Source organism: Neltuma alba, unplaced genomic scaffold (assembly GCF_004799145.2).
Source record: "Neltuma alba isolate B1F8T4 unplaced genomic scaffold, ASM479914v2 tig00013425_pilon, whole genome shotgun sequence".
NCBI classification, from domain to species: domain Eukaryota; kingdom Viridiplantae; phylum Streptophyta; class Magnoliopsida; order Fabales; family Fabaceae; genus Neltuma; species Neltuma alba.
In genome coordinates this window covers 64,359-81,080 of record NW_021637677.1, presented here as the reverse complement: position 1 = coordinate 81,080, position 16,722 = coordinate 64,359, and the positions used below count along the sequence as shown (strand labels likewise).

The 16,722-nt window shown below is 32.3% G+C and overlaps 3 protein-coding genes across 3 annotated transcripts; all 3 read left to right on the top strand.

The window, feature by feature from the left end:
• The first annotated feature begins 298 nt into the window (after window positions 1–298).
• LOC114737303 (aquaporin NIP6-1) lies at window positions 299–2,430 on the top strand. Its single transcript, XM_028925218.1, has 4 exons — window positions 299–529; window positions 654–848; window positions 1,062–1,123; window positions 1,950–2,430. Exons 1-4 carry the CDS (start codon window positions 338–340, stop codon window positions 2,155–2,157), a joined length of 657 nt encoding a protein of 218 aa, XP_028781051.1. The 5' UTR covers window positions 299–337; the 3' UTR covers window positions 2,158–2,430.
• Window positions 2,431–4,419: 1,989 nt separating this feature from the next.
• LOC114737304 (Golgi SNAP receptor complex member 1-1-like) lies at window positions 4,420–7,918 on the top strand. The gene is made up of 5 exons (XM_028925219.1): window positions 4,420–4,597; window positions 5,367–5,606; window positions 6,205–6,372; window positions 7,243–7,356; window positions 7,573–7,918. Exons 1-5 carry the CDS (start codon window positions 4,559–4,561, stop codon window positions 7,684–7,686), a joined length of 675 nt encoding a protein of 224 aa, XP_028781052.1. The 5' UTR covers window positions 4,420–4,558; the 3' UTR covers window positions 7,687–7,918.
• Window positions 7,919–14,356: 6,438 nt separating this feature from the next.
• LOC114737302 (zinc finger protein 1-like) lies at window positions 14,357–15,186 on the top strand. The gene is made up of 2 exons (XM_028925217.1): window positions 14,357–14,527; window positions 14,610–15,186. The coding sequence occupies exons 1-2, from the start codon at window positions 14,517–14,519 to the stop codon at window positions 15,040–15,042; spliced, it is 444 nt and encodes a 147-aa protein (XP_028781050.1). The 5' UTR covers window positions 14,357–14,516; the 3' UTR covers window positions 15,043–15,186.
• The last annotated feature ends 1,536 nt before the right edge of the window (window positions 15,187–16,722 follow it).

Sequence of the window (16,722 nt, the reverse complement as noted above, 5' to 3'; positions counted from 1 at the left end):
TTGCTTTCTCTCTCTTCCCATTAATTGTGGTTCCACAAGTCAACCACACTCTCCACTATATATACCATGCCCTTCAAGAGCATTCTCATTCCACAGAGACAAACAATTAGAAACCAAATCCTCCAAGCCATCTCTCTCTCTCTCTCTCTCCTCTCTCTCTCTCTCCTCTTTTATGAGGAAATTTGTCATCTAACACAGACCCATTTTTCCTTCGTGTGTTAATTTTGTTGGGTTGATTTCAAAAACAGAGAAAGATCAAGTTTTGATGAGAAAATTGTTAATCCATCACTGGCCCTTGTAACAGGTAGGAGCTGAGTTCATAGGCACTCTGATTCTAATGTTTGCAGGGACAGCCGCTGCTATAGTGAACCAGAAGACACAGGGCGCCGAGACTCTTATCGGCTGCGCCGCCACCACTGGTCTCGCCGTCATGATAGTCATCCTCTCCACCGGCCACATCTCCGGCGCTCATCTCAACCCCGCCGTCACTATCTCCTTTGCTGCACTAAAGCACTTTCCATGGAAACATGTAATAATAATGACTTTGTGCTCTTAAATCTCTTCTCTTCTTCTTCTTCTCTCTTACTTTTGACTCTTGAAAACTATTTACTCATACAAATCCAAGTATGATTCGTGAACGTATATATTTGCAGGTTCCAGTGTACATCGGAGCTCAAGTACTGGCGTCAATATGTGCAGCATTTGCACTGAAGGGGATATTTCATCCCTTCATGAATGGAGGAGTCACTGTTCCTTCTGCAGGATATGGCGAAGCCTTTGCTTTGGAGTTCATCATCAGTTTCAACCTCATGTTCGTCGTCACCGCCGTAGCCACCGACACAAGAGCCGTAAGTATAATTTTATATATATATATAGAGAGAAGTTCCAGAATAGAAAGGAACATAGGTTGATTGATCCGATGAAGTAGACTTGTAATTGAATAATTAAAAGAAGGATTTATATAATAATAGTAATAAATATAGTATTATAATGGAAGTGGAGATTTGCTGATATAATCTGAGGAGGTTCATTGATTATTTGGAGATGATGGATGAATCCAGGTTGGAGAACTTGCGGGAATCGCAGTGGGAGCCACGGTCATGCTCAACATCCTTATCGCAGGGTATGTACCAAACATTAATCTAATTATTAGTCTAATTTATATAAGTATAACTTTATACTGTCTGACACAAACCACTGACTCAGATTTGAGTATCATCAAATAAATAAAAATAAATATAGGTACTTTTCTGTTCAAAAAAGAAGAAGGTAGTTTTCTTTTCTTAACGTGATTTCTTTCATATAACAAAATCCAAATCCCATGACTCAATAATATCAAACCGATAGGTTTGACAGCATAAATCTGTTTATATACAAAACAGTTTCTCCATCTTTCTTCAAGTGTCTATGCTAGTATGGGGGAACAAAATTCATAAAGCATTATTTTGGCATGATATTAAAACCTAACTTAGGTTATCCGGTTAGACTAATGAATCGACAACTTGGTCAAAAAAAAAAAAAAAGGACTAATGAATCGACAAACCAATTTCTAGCCGGCCCAATTGAAAATTTTGAACAAGTTAGGCCAGCAAGTCTAGAATAACATCATTTTGAATTTCCTGAAAAAATAACAGTTTGTCAAATTTGTACTTTAATAACTATGTTTTGTTAGGTTATGTGATTTATACATGAATATTTCATTTATTTATGAATAAATATCTTTTCATTCGAATATTATTCTTTTTGGGATTACATATGCTTTTTTTTTAATATATATTTGAGTTGAATTATATTATTTTAATTATGAACCATCTAATCCCAATCCTGATTTGAACTATTGGCCCTCAAACCGCTGTTATTACCAGTTTAACGGTGGTTGTACAAAAACAAAGCATAATAATAGTAGTAATAAATTAATGGAGTGAATGGTGTACTTGTGGCGCATACAGGCCAGCAACAGGAGGGTCAATGAACCCAGTGAGAACACTAGGGCCAGCAATAGCAGCAAATAACTACAGAGCCATTTGGGTATATCTCATAGCTCCCATTCTTGGAGCTCTCAGTGGAGCAGGCACTTACACTCTGGTGAAGCTCACTGATGAACAAGAAGAAGAGGCCAAGGTCACAACTTCTGCCCCTGGCAGCTTCAGAAGATGACCATGTTCTCAACATCATGCATGCCACCCAATAATAAACAACTAAACAAGTGGGCATTGAGAATTTGTAATCCTTGGTTCCTGCCCATATAATATATACAATTTTAGTTGAGCAGGAATGTGTGTGAGGAGATAGATTCTTGTAATGTTTTAAGCCAAAAAAGAGTGGTGTGAGTGATACATGTATATATACTGTATTGTCTTTTCTTTTTGTGATCAATGAATCAACCAATGAATGAAGCTAGATTTCATCTAGTTGGGGCATTCTTGTTTAGAGTCTGATTCCTAACATTATCTTACAAAATAACCAATTTGCTTACTGAATGATGAGCTGTGCTAATGAAAATTGGTCTAATTAGTAAGGATGCAATTCATATTAAGCTAATAAAAAGAAAGACTATTGTTGAAAGATTACCCTTGTACTACTTTGGTTTTACAAACTTTTTTTTTTAATACTTTTTTGCCTGTCCCAATCATCAGTTATATATAAAATATAAAATCTATTGTAACATAATACTTTTTAAATTCAACAAAATACGAGAAAAAAATAATGCGTCTAGTTAAATATGCAATTGAAAAGATTAATTCCAACATGACATGAAATTAATATTTCTGTCAAATTTGGCTTCCCCATCCTTACAAAATGTGTGTACGTGGAATAAACAAACAAAATATTTCTCTTTTTTTCCTCTCTAAATTATAGAATATTTTTCTATTAGAAGTAATCTTATTTGAAATACTTTTAGGTATATTTATCCCTTCAGCAGTGCCATGCTTCGTTGTTCTTTTCTTTCATCCTTTTATTGGGCTATCTCCCTTGCCACTGGGTTCAGCCCAATGCCACTTATGGGCTAACAATATTATTAAATACAATAATTATAAAGAAATTATAAATATTATTGAGAGGATTGTATTAAAAAAAAAAAGAAAGTCAGAGGACTTCTTCACAGATCTTTGGGGCACGCCATTAATGGTGGCACTAGAGATTGGCGCGTGACTGCGTGGGTGTGTGCAACTCATTCCTATTACATTGTTTTTGATTACTTTGATATGATTCTTCTTTGCATGGATTTGGGTTGAAAATAAAGAGTTCATGCTTAATTGACTCATTTTCGCTGAGCTTTAAATTCGATCTTATTTTTTTGTTTACTTTATCTCAATAATTTAAGTAATACAATTGTTTGAGTTATTTCTCTATCGATGAGCAAACCCATAATTCCTTCATAAAGGATGCTTCTTCATGTTTCTTTCTACCACTACCATTAAAAGGTACTATAGTGCAAAAATTGAGTTCCATGACTTCCATCACCTTTCAAAAAATAATCCAACCTCTTGTGCTTCTTATAAATATAATTCCCACAATTTTTAGAATATGACCTAGCTTAAAGAACTACGTGTTTAAGAGATGGTTTGGTTCTTGTCGTACTACCTCCGGTTTTTAATATAAAATTTAGTAATTGAATTACAAAATAAATCTTGCAGCAAGAACTAAAGGTAGTAGTATTATAGAATTTTTATTTATTTGCAATCTAGAGACAATTATGCATGGTAAGTTATGAGAGCCAACTCATAACTTCTTTTAATGAACCTAAACATTCTTATTGGCTTTTTCAGATCATATTGTATACATGCTTATAAGCAATTTTACATAAGTTGAGAAATTTTTTTTAAATATATTTATCTCGTACTTTATAAATTATTAAAAAATATTTTTATAAACTAATCAAACAAACCAAGCTTTCATTTTCAATATTTGACATGGTTTTTTTATAAAAATAATTTAAAGGCATTTTAATAATTGTAATTCAGCTTTTGATTTTTAATTTTCATCATATTAGAGGACTTATCGCAACAGTCAAGATATTTAGATAAATAAGGGCTTTAATATATTGAGAGGGAAATTATTACTATAAATTTTAATTAATAAATATTAAACTAAAAGAAGAGCAGGTTTCAACAAAAAAAAAAATTATGCATCAGGATTATATAATTAAGACAAAATAAAAATATAGGGCGCATACTTTACTCTATACTACCTTCACATCCAATTCTAATTATAAGATTTTATTTATAAGCTATAAATGATATCTTATAATTAGGATAGAAGATATTATTTTATTATAAATTATAAATAATAATATAATAGTACAATTCATACAAATAGCAAAAGTAAATTTGTTACCCACCAAAACAAATCTTTTCTTACCAAAGCCTTTATCATTATTAATTGGATCTCAAAATTGTGCATAGCCGTCTGTGAGGAGCAGGCGGCCTGTCATCCATCGCTAAACGACTCCCTAATCGCATCACCCAGAAGAACACACAAAATTCCCAATTTCTTAGAGTAAGAAATTCCCATTGTTTGCTTTTTTATTTTGTTTTGCCCCAATCTTTGTCTATCCATGGAGGTGCCAAGTTCATGGGACGCCCTTCGCAAACAGGTTCAATCTCTCTACCTTTGAATTCTATATATATATATTTTTTGCTTCTTGCATTAGAGTTCGAGAAATGATTTCAATTTGTGCAATTCGGAGGCCCCAGATTCGCAATTTCCATTCTTAAGATTCTTTCATGTTGTCGGTGATTGAATTCGCGAGATCAGCTTGTAACCGACGACTCGGTCTGGTTTGTGGAATTATGATTTCCAATGGTGGAAAACTATTTCTGGGTGCTGAGGGAAGCTTCCATTGATGGATGGGACTTAGAAAGTCTTGTTCTTGTGGTAGATCGTGCTCAATTTTGTTGGGGCAATGCGTGTTATATAGGCAATAAGTTCTTTCTTTGGTTTATGTTCAGTTTTATTTCATAAGGAGTCAAATCACGAAGACTTGAAATGCGTCGGGCTATTTCGCTCCTAGATTCTGGTTCATTATTAGTTAACCATCGGTTTCCATCAGATTTAGGGCAGACAAATTAGAAGAAGGCCTAATTTCCTCAGGGAATTGATCCTTTTGATGATGATCTGGGCATAGCTTGAATAATTTAGATAGCCTATTAAGCTTCCTTGAAGCCGGTTGATTTTCCTATTTTAATCATCATACCACATTATTAATGCCAAGAACAAAAAGATTTGGGGAATTTGACGTTGTCAACTATCTTAAAGTGTTCTTTCATTGATTTTGCAAGGGTAATTTGATGCGGTTATCTTGTTTATGCATTTTTAAACAGATGATTGACGACAGAAATGTGCCTCTCTTTGATCTTTTGTAGGCGAGAAAACTTGAAGCTCAGTTGGATGAGCAAATGAATTCTTATCGTAAATTGGTTTCTGCTAAAGCTTCTTCAAAAGCTGATAATGCAGAGAGTGACATGGAGTCTTGGATTGAGCGGTTACTAAAACAACTCCAACAAGTGAACTCACAGATGCAAGCTTGGGTATCATCTGGTGGGTCAGAAATGGTTTCTCATACTTTGACAAGGCACCAAGAAATTCTTCAAGATCTCACCCAGGTAAGCTGCAGTGTTAGTTTATGTGCAGTTATCCTTGTATGGTGTTTGGAATTTCAATTGCTTCAGTGAAGTAGATTTGTAAACATGGGACACATGTATGATGCACCCTGCTGCAAAGGTTTCATTCTTGCAAGTGGAATGAATTGAAAAGGTAAATGTTATTAAATTTGTCACCACAGGGTAATAAACGATCAAAGTTTTGCCAAATGAATTTAGAATTGATTTTGTTTCCTACAATCAAAAGTACAGCATGCGGTGGTTATTTCATGCGAGAATCTTAATCTTGTGATCAAATCACTATTCAGCCCAATTAGTGTTCAGTGCTTAGTTTCCGATCTTTTACAGCCTCTGTCCTTTTTCTCCTGAGGGCAAGGGGGGCGTGATGATATCAGATAGATGAAATTGATTTTGTAACTCCTATTATTTATTACACTTATATCATGTACATAAAGTCTGTTCCATCTTTCTCCTTCTTTGTATTTTGATATTTTGTGTTCATTTATATACCTTTGATTCATTTTTTACAAGCATACGAAGATTTATAACTAGGTATGGACCTGCTGTATACCAACCTGTTGTTAGATATTTTCAAGTGCAGGAGTTTTATCGTCTACGATCTAGTCTCAGAGCTAAGCAGGAACATGCTTCACTCCTTGATGATTTTAAAGAGTTTGATCGGACAAGATTGGACTTAGAAGAGGGTGGAGGTTCTGCTGAGCAAGCACTACTAAGGGAGCATGCTTCTATCAGCAGAAGTACAGGACAGGTCTGTCATATGAAACTGTTACTTAGCTTTCCTGATGTTAAGAGCCATTGTCTTGTTTTTTAATCAGTTATTCTCAGTGGAACTATTAACCTTGTATGATGTGTGATTCTTCCCTTTTGGCCTTAGCATTGTATGTCTGTTTGTGTAGGAAATTGGCCTAGGGAGTCCTTAGGAAGTTGTTCCAGGGATTTAAAACAATTACACAAGCCACAGATTTTTCTTGCGAGATTGGGGATTTGTTGAGAACTAAGAGAAAATTTGTTTCATCCCCACTATGCACCGAAAAAAAAAAAAAAGGCAATCTGATTCTTTGTGTGGTCAGATATTGGAAAACTATATGAGAAGACATGGTATAGTAAGTCTTTTGTTGAAATTTCACTTGTTAGGAATGACGAGTGATCTTGCTGTATGTAGGAAATTTTTTTGCCCTATTTATAGTAACTATTTTTTCTTGTGAGGACTAAGGAGAAGGAGCTGCTTATATGTATGTTTGCTGGTTTGACAAATAGGAAAATTCAGTCTTATGCAATACTGGCAGTGAAATTAAACTCTTTATCAATGCTGTGTGGTCTCTTCCCTCTTCAGTGACCAAAATGGAAAACTGAATGCCAATGTATCTTTAGTTTAAGGGGAAAACAATAATCTACTTTTTAAGATTTTTGTGGAGAATGAGCTAGTAACTTTAAAGTCAGTCATCTGGAAGAAATAGTAAGGCCCTTTCTTTGGTGTGCTAGTATGGATATTTAAAATGGTTTGCTGGGGCATATAAAAATGCTGCTCCGTAAACACTCATTTCTCCCCCTGATATTTCCGGTATCTTCAGCTTGTATTGTCTTGTTTTGAATTGTCCTGCTTATTCCTGTGCTTCAGATAGACAATGTTATTTCACAAGCACAAGCAACATTTGGTGCACTTGTCACCCAGCGTTCAACTTTTGGAGGAATCAATTCAAAGCTCAGTAATGTCAGCGGTCGCCTTCCAACGGTATGCCCCATGGCTATGTAGTCTTTTGTGTTTTAATCATTTTGAAATTTTCTGCTATGAAGCACAAATACTTAAGAACTAAGTTGTGATCCTTGTTAAATACCTTCTTAGGCATGACATGAAAGCTTTAGTCTTTTAGATTTTGTTGTGTTGCAGTTTGTGTCCATATCCGTGTTTTTTAGGCTGTTTAACGTGCCTGTCACACTGATGTTTCAGGTGAATAACATTCTGTCGGCGATAAAGCGAAAGAAGTCGATGGATACAATCATACTTTCCCTTGTTGCATCAGTATGCACATTTCTCATTTTAATCTACTGGTTGACCAAATGAAAGTGTTGTTCTTTTGGTGGTTTCTTGTGTATGTTGTAACTGTTGGAAATTCACCTGATCGCTTGGGATTAATCGTTTGTATTATCTTTTTGCTCACAATTTTTTTTTTTTGTTAGTAGTGTTTTGTTGATCAACCCTGTAGCTGAAAGTGTAATGGTCTGTAGAGGTGGAAGGGTTACTCATGCCAAAAGATTCAAAAAGATATACAAATTTGTTAGTATTCTTTGAAATTTCTTGGTTCCCCTCAAGTCTTTCTTCATGTTTTCTTGGTGAATTAAATATATACCACTAGGTCAAGAGTTATATCTTGCTTAGAAAGTAAGAAACGCGTTGATTTTTCATTTCACAAAATTGAAGATATCTAATATCTTACAAGTATTTATACCAAGTAAAACTCTATTGTTAAAACATTAAAAAGTAATTCACTTTTTATGACTACTTAATTATAAAAACTCAATTTACCTAATCACGTGAAGAAAATAATTATGTTTAGTTGATGTCTTAAAAATTTACTTCTTTTCAATTTTACCCTCAATTAAATGCCTAAGAATGTATCACTTCTTTTGATTTTTGCTCCTGCATGTGGCCATGTGGGCTAGGTGCTAGAGTGTCTAGAAGTAGCCAGTGGAGTCAACTGTCCATTTTATACTCACAAAATGAGTGGAAAGAATATACTACCTTGTGTGTGTGTATATGTATATGTTCCTCCTGTCCTAAAAATAACACCTCTTTTGTAGTGTAAGACTTTTTTTGTAGTACAAAAAGGGTTTTATATTTAGGACTGGAGGAGTGTGTGTATAAATATGTAATTCTATGCATTGGTTCTTATGTAAAATTTAATAAAATATCTGTGACTTGCTTTTAATAATATGTCTCTGTTACTCTTAGTTTCATTATAATAGCTTTAATTTGATTAAAAATAACTTTAAAAATTATAACATCTTTTATATATAATTAATTTTAGCTCATTCTTTAATCTCAAAAAATTAGTTAGCACAACCCTTTAAGATGGTTCAGAAGATATGATTGGTTAGTTGAAGAGAGAAAGAGGAAAGAGCAAAAGAAATAACAAAATTAAATATCGCTCTCTATGATTTGAATTTATGCTGCTCTAGAGGTCTTGGGAAGATTTGCTTCTTCTCAGACTGTATGGAGGCAATTAATCTGGCTACTAAAGGGTGTGATGATGATTACCCTTTTAAGGATTTGGTGGATAACATCCGAATAGCCATAAGTAGGAACTGATAGCTTGTTTTTTATCATGTGGATAGGCAGATGATTTTCTTATCTGATCAGTTAGCTAAATGTGCTCATACATTAGATAATAATTTTGTATCCTTGATCACCTGCCTCCTCTTAATTTTGAGGCGGATGGTGATGAAGGATAGTAGGACTGTTTAGCTTTGTTTTGTATTTTGGTTTGTTTTTATGGCTTTATGTTATCATTAAAAAAAAAGAAAAGAAAAGGCCACAAACTCCAACTTTGGATGGTTCACAAGAGTGTTGTATTTTATATCGCTAGGCTATATTTATTAAAAGTAAGAGTTAATATAATCTTTGATCATTCAAATTTGCTCTTATGTTGGTTTTAGTTCCTCAAGTTTTAAACTATAGGTTTTGGTATCTTAAAGGACAAAATGGTCTAAGTTTTAAATGGATTAGAGGGACCAATATTTTAAATAAAAAAAATTTGAGGGAACAAAACTTGTGATTTGAAACCTGAGGGGACCACAACCAGAATGAAGATAAACTTGAGGGATCAAAGTTTGTATTAACCCTAAAAGTAACTTCTTAATCCCCATGAAATTGCAGTGAAGTTGGTGATCTACAGTGAGCTATAAGCAGCTTGATTAAGATAATAAATTGTGATATTTCTCTCACTTATTTTCTTTATAAGGAACTTGGAGGAAAGGTCTCGTGCTTTTTTTGGCTCTGAGGCACATGTATCTTTTTATTGGATACTACTACTATCTTGTATGAGAAACTGCTGAACATTAAATATGTGTATTTTCTTAAACGAAAGTTTAAATATCGTTCATTGAGTCGTGAGAGACTAGCTTATTATGACAAAAACAAAAAAAGTAAGAAACATGTTTTTCTCCATACAACTACTTGACCGGGTCATATTGGCTCGAGTATTTTTGGGTCGAATTGGAGATAACTCTCCCAAAATTGTATTCTGCATTTACATGGATTTAAACTTGAAACCTTTTGCGCTTAAGAGGCCAAAAGTTTTTTGAAGGTGTATTTAATGGGCAAAGTTCTGACAAAAAAAAAAAAGATTAATGGGCAAAGTAAAAAATTTATTTAAATTTTAGATAAAATTGGTACTACCTCCGGTCCTTAATATAAGATCCTGTTTGACTTTTATTTTGGTCCTAAATATAAGATCTCAATCCACTTTGTCTCTCATATTTATACATTTTTTTCAAAGTAACCCTTCTAACAATGATAGTTATAGTCAATACACTTGATTAGCAATGATATTTTAGTAAAGACAACACCTATTTAGGACAAATAACTAACTCAACTTATTTTCTTAATCTCCTCCAATTAGTCAACTGGTTCTTATAATTAGGACAGGAGGAAGTAATTTTTAAAATTTTATTTGATTATATTCCAGTAAAAAATGTTGAAACTATTTTATAATTGAGATTGGGTTGTGGTATGTACCGGGGAAAAATCAGTTGATGCTCAATCTAGCTTCCTCCCTAAGCTTTAACCTGCAAAGTCTAAAATTCATACAATTAAAGAATTTCAGCTAGGGGCAAAGTGGGATGGTTCAAACACAACCATAATTTTATATATTAAATAACAAACGTTTCTTTGAAGTTGAAGATATATAATTGTAATTAAATCCACCGATTTTATAAGATTAATAAATTAGCAACACAATATTCCTTTTTTTCTTTTTCAAAAAAACATAATGTTCCTCTTTATCTTTATTACGAGGACTTATTGACAACTTCATACATATAAATACATTTAGTTAAAATCAGTTAATATTTTTAAAATTTCCAAAAGCTATTAAAATCTTTTAGAATTATGCTTAAGAAAATTCAATAAGAATAATTATAGCTATATAAATTGAAAACAATTAATAAGTAAGTCTGGATAATTTCACTTTATTTTTAATTTAAAATATTTTAGAATTATGCTTGATAAAATTCAATAAGAATAATTAAAGCTACATAAATTGAAAAAAAATTAATAAGTAAGCCTGGATAATTTCACTTTATTTTTAATTAAGTTCTTATAATTTTTTCTTTTTATTGAATTCTTATATTTTCTTAATTACAGCTATTAATTTCTATACTAATGATTTTAATTTGCAATAATCATCATAACTCCCCCTTAGCATGCACTTGAATTTATTTTTTCACATGAATCTAAATAAAATAAAAATTCAACCACATTACAAATTATATATATAGATGCAATGAGATTGTCATGAGCATAGTAATTTATTATTAGACAATATTTATATCAAGTTCCCTATATTTATTATATTAAGTTTTTCAATTGACCATGCGTATTATTTTTGAAATATTAACATTTAATAGCATTTAATTATACGTCACACAAAAAGAATTAGAACACATGATCATGTGTAATTGAGAAACTTTATATAATATATATAAGAAAATTGACCGAAATATTTTTCTTTATTTTTATATTAATAATAAATAAATTTTATTCCATTATTATTTTTTAATAAAAAACCTTTTTTTTAAAAAATGATTTTGTATTTGGTGACAATTTACACGTTCATTTAGTTCATATATATATATATATATATATATATCTGTCCTAACCAACAATTATGGATATGTAGGAAAGAACTATAAAGACTCAATAAAATGAAGGAAAAGCTACCTAGATCTAATTAAAACTATCAAAAGTTGATAGATTAATTTTTTGCCGACAAATTTTCAAAAATATCTTGGACCAAAGACTACTACAATTTTTTTTTTAAAAACAATCATCTTAAAAAAGGGACCAAGCGAGTACTATAAGACAAGCCTATTCATTCATTGAAAAGTAGGCAATATGATGTATGTAGGAGCCATATAGGGCGTGATCAACTAAAGGCATAGAGTGTACTAGGAAAAGACATTTGACCTAAAACTAAAATAGTGTGAAATGTGAAAGACAAACATAAAGTGAGAAGAAGGGAACATTATTAAAGTATGGGGCTATCGAAATTGGTACATTGTTGTTCGTCATAGGTTGTTTTAAGACAAACAAAGCAAGCACCAAAACATAGCTCAATTATTGAACTCAACTCATCCCTTTTTGGTTTTGGATTTACTGTTAGGGTGGCTCTTTGCACCTTACAATTATTTACATTGAAGAAAATTTGATGGTAGTTGTGTTCCTCATCAGTTAATTAAATCATTATATGTGCATGAAAGTGTTTCTTTTCTTTCAAGTTTCATAGCTTCCACTTTTGAGAAAATATCTTGTTTCCCACTATTTAAAAACAGAAATATAGAGATAGCTCTTGTAAAATACTTGTTCTAATCATAAATGTATCATAGATGTTATTAATGAAACTAGTTAATTTACTTATTTATAAAAAAATATGTGTTAGTTTTTTTAAAAAATATTCTATTGAATCATTTTGAAACTGTTGGAATTTATGGAAACCCCTCCAATACATATAATCAACAGAGATAGCCTTGAAAAAAAATTATAAATAACAATAAACAAAGTGAATTGAAATCTTAGATTTAAGACTAAGACAAAACCCCACTGGTTGTTGCGTTAACTTGTATGGGTTGGTTGCAGGGAAAAATGATCAAAAAATCTTTTACTGTTTTTTTTAAAAAAATTTCCTTGTACTACATCCAATTCTAAATATAAAATCTAATTTATAGTGTAAATTGCATAATAAATTAAATATTATAGTTAGGATTAGAAGTAGTAGTATTCTCTGGTGTCTATTAGACAGAAGCTCTTCCTTTCATATGCAAAGAGACAAATCAAAATCAATTTTTGTAGAAAAACAAGGACACGAAAACAAGAAGATAAATAAATCATTCATTAGAAAAATATTGTAATTTTTCCGATAAAGGTGGAGAAAATCTATTTTAAAATATATAGGAAAAATTACAAATAAAAACTCTCAATATGTAAAATTGCGATTTGGGATTCTAAATTTGGAAAATAACAAATAAGGATCGGGTCCCACTTTTGTAAAGATGAAATGTGAGTGAAATGCCTGAAATGCTCCTCAGTCAAATTGTGATTTGGTTTACTGAAATTGTCATTCGTTAAAGTGAACTTCTTATTTTCAATAGTCAACTTATCATTTGACATACCCTCAACCAAGTTGTGATTTGGTCTATTGAAGTTGTTATTCGCTAAAGTGAATTTGACATTTTCCATAGTCAACTTGTCTTTTGACTGAGGGGTATTTCAGACATTTTACCATGATTTCATATTTGCAAAAGTAGAACCGGATCCTTGTTTGCTATTTTTCAAATTGAGGATTCCAAATCATTATCTTATATATTTGGGGTCTTTATTTGTAATTTTTCCAAATATATATCCATATGCAAATTGTGTTGGATTATTTGAGAGTGCTCAATAATAAGCATATACGTGTTCGATGTCTTGTGACACGCATTTGACGTCATGTGATATTATTACGTAGGTGATTTACATGCACAGACACGTACAGTTCTGTGCTTGCTAGCCTTTTTTTTTTTTAAAAAAAAATTATATCTGTTGTATTTACATGTATATATGTATACGTACGTGTTTTATTTTACAATTTTCAAAATTAGAAAACTCTTTCGGTCTACTAAAGAAAATTATAATGACAATCTGATTTATGAATAGCATGTACGAGTAAAATTGATTCCTCAAAAATAATTTGAGAGAGAATACTTACGTGGATTTTTTTATATTTATCATGTTAAGTCCTCTAATCACACATAATTATATATACTATATTTGAAATATTAGTACTTAAAAACATTTTATTATAAATCCATATAAAAAAATTAGGACACATGACCATGCAAGTATGATTAGAGAACTTGTCATAACGAATTAAGTTGTGAAAGGAGTCAATCCCTCTCACAGCATAATAAACTAAGATTTAAACCTTATTAAAAGAGGTATCTACATCTAATATCCAACGTTAGATTAATACATAAGAAACTCTGCTTATGAAAAAAACCCCTCATAACAAATATTATCTTCGATATTTAATGTAAAACCCATCTAACTAATTTAAAAAGATAAAGAAAATTACTAAATTACTTAACTATAACACATGTTATATGATATCTCTAAAATACTTATATGAATCATTAGATTATATATCAATTTATAAATGAGGCAAATTAGTTGGGAGAAAAAACAATAAATATAAATAGGTTAAAGTAATTTAGTAACTTCCTTTTATCTCTCCAAATTAGTTAACTCATCTCTGTTTTTTTTTTTCCGCCTCAAAAATGAAAAGAAAAAACTTGGAGGAACCAATATCAAACGGAGCCTTAATGATGAGCAAAACTTGATCTAAGACATTAGATACTGACAGTGACGTTCTTACTAGGTGTTTGCTATAAAAAGGCCTTGAAAATGAAAAATAGTGATTCTACTTCACGGTACAGAGCATTTTCTGTCATTGCATCCATGTCATAATACTTCTTCATCTTTCTTGCTGTTCAACCAAACTCCATCGTCATCATCAACAAATCCTACATCATATGAACATTATTTGAAAACATCGTCAGAGCTGATCATTTTGCAGAGACTTGTTCAATGGACAGCCAAGCAGACAAGACCCAGAAACAGACAGAAACAGAGGATCAACAATGCCAACAACGTAGTTTATCTTCTTCTTCCCCTCCTCCTCGTCTAGATCTAAGTCTCTGTAATTACTCCTCATCTGAATCCCCCCATGGCAGGATCTTCTCCTGCAACTACTGTCACAGAAAATTCTACAGCTCGCAGGCACTTGGGGGACACCAAAACGCACACAAGCGTGAGAGAACTCTGGCCAAAAGAGGACACAACAACAACGTTGGTGGTTCTGCTTCACATGTTTCTGCAGATTTTGGACAAAGGTATTATTATTCATGTATGGCTTCTCTTCCTTTGCATGGCTCCTCCCATAACAGACCACTCGGGATTCAAGTTCATTCCATGATTCACAAGCCCTTCTCTACTTCTTCTTTTCAACCACGTCGTTTCCAGAAGAATCATCCATTATCCGGGGCTTCCTATGTTTGGACAGGAACTGAATCATCATCAGCTTCTTTAACTTCTGGGACTCCAAAGTTTTCTCCAAGGCCTGTCACAGAGGAACTTCACAAACTTGACTTGTCCCTCAGACTGTGAACAAGCACACTGTACTGACATCACAGTATATGTAATGCTGAATTGTAATTTTGAAGTCACACAGAGACACATTTCCAACATTTTATGTAATGTTTCAGATACTTTAAATGCATTCAGGCAAATATCTGAGGTTGTGTTCTGGAAACTCACAGACACTTGAATTTGGAAAATGATATATACATTAAAATCTAATTGTACTTCAGTATGTCAAGGAGTTTTGTCTTGTAAAATATAAAGGAGTGTTTTCTTGAAAGTGATTATGAAGGTTTGCCAAACAAGATTAATTATGAAATTGTTAAGTTAATGAGTTTTGGATCATAGTTATGACGGCTGGGGGGGGGGGGAGAAGGATGTGAGTGTGTTGTGAAGGTTTTTTTTTTTTTGCTTTAATCATGTTGTGAAGGTTTTCACAGGGAAAAATGGTGTTGATGATTCAGACTTTGACCCATCTGCAGTTAAAGAAATAGACAATCTTCTGTGTTTGCTATCTATTATTATTAGGTGAGGCAAGCCATGTGAAATCAAACCACGCAAGCTTCCTCCCCTCTCCTATTTCCATCACATCAAATTTATTAAAACCATCTTAGGATATATCTTCAATTACTCGATCAAATTTTTATAATCTGACCAATTATGTATATGTTAATGTTAAAAAAAAAAAAACAATATGTTAGGTCAAGTAAAAGAGACTCGATCCAACATAAGTAAAGTTTGCCCAGAGAGTACAATTTTAACTATGATTTAACTGCACAACTAGTGCACCACAATTAGGATTTTTTTTGTTGTTGTTGTGAAGATCCAACATATGATGTTAGATCACCTATTCTGAACATTTAGTAAACCAAATTAAATAATGAGTAGGTCAAATAAAAATTTGTTCAAAACTAAGTTTTTTTTATCATGAGAACCATCTAATGTCCATATTATATATAAACTATTCTCAATTAAAACAAATGGAATCCATTTTGTTCAAAACTAAGTTTTTGTTGTCTTCTTACCTAAAAGAAATCTCGTGGGAGGACCCACAGATAGATAGGTGTCCAAATCAGTGTGCTGCTTACAATCTAATCTGAGTTTTGTTGGATTTAAGCATGAAGACTGTGATAGAATTAAGAAGCAAAAGTAACTGAAAAATAGACATAACGACAGCTCATAATGTTAATAATCACACATTTGAGACAACAATAAAGCAAAGATACGCATTAAAGTCTGTTAACATGGTTTAGGACTTAGCTAGCTATAGTTGTTGGGTTGGTTGTCAAATAGAGTTAAGGGTAAGATGGCTCAGTCGTAAGAACATTAAATATTAATGTTTTGTTGGGACTAAAAACTATGGGGGAACCATCAATTTTTGGGTCTGAAAATAGAAAGCAACACTTGAACTGAAACTTTAGGACCTATCATTTGGGTGTGTGTGAATGGGATTAGGTGATAAATTCTGAAGCAACAAGATGATCAAGATCTTCTTTGATGATCAAACTCAAGACCTTTTTTGTCGTTTATCTTGAATGTGAGATGTATATATATCTAATATATATTGTCGGCATAAACAAGTTAGTTGGTGGACTTTATTCATTGTTTTGTGCTTCAATTTTCAAGCTTAACGTTTATTGTACGTTGATTTAATATCTTTCACAAATGATGTTGCCAAACTTATTGATGTATACTACTTCTTTGGTC

Bases quoted from the DNA above. Each gene is read 5' to 3' on its own strand.
- LOC114737303 (XM_028925218.1), top strand. From the start codon at position 338: ATGTTTGCAGGGACAGCCGCTGCTATAGTGAACCAGAAGACACAGGGC. The intron at 849-1,061 runs GTAAGTATAATT...GGATGAATCCAG, and splicing joins TAGCCACCGACACAAGAGCC to GTTGGAGAACTTGCGGGAAT. The intron at 1,124-1,949 runs GTATGTACCAAA...TGGCGCATACAG, and splicing joins CTCAACATCCTTATCGCAGG to GCCAGCAACAGGAGGGTCAA.
- LOC114737304 (XM_028925219.1), top strand. From the start codon at position 4,559: ATGGAGGTGCCAAGTTCATGGGACGCCCTTCGCAAACAG. The intron at 4,598-5,366 runs GTTCAATCTCTC...GATCTTTTGTAG, and splicing joins GGGACGCCCTTCGCAAACAG to GCGAGAAAACTTGAAGCTCA. The intron at 5,607-6,204 runs GTAAGCTGCAGT...TTTCAAGTGCAG, and splicing joins TTCTTCAAGATCTCACCCAG to GAGTTTTATCGTCTACGATC.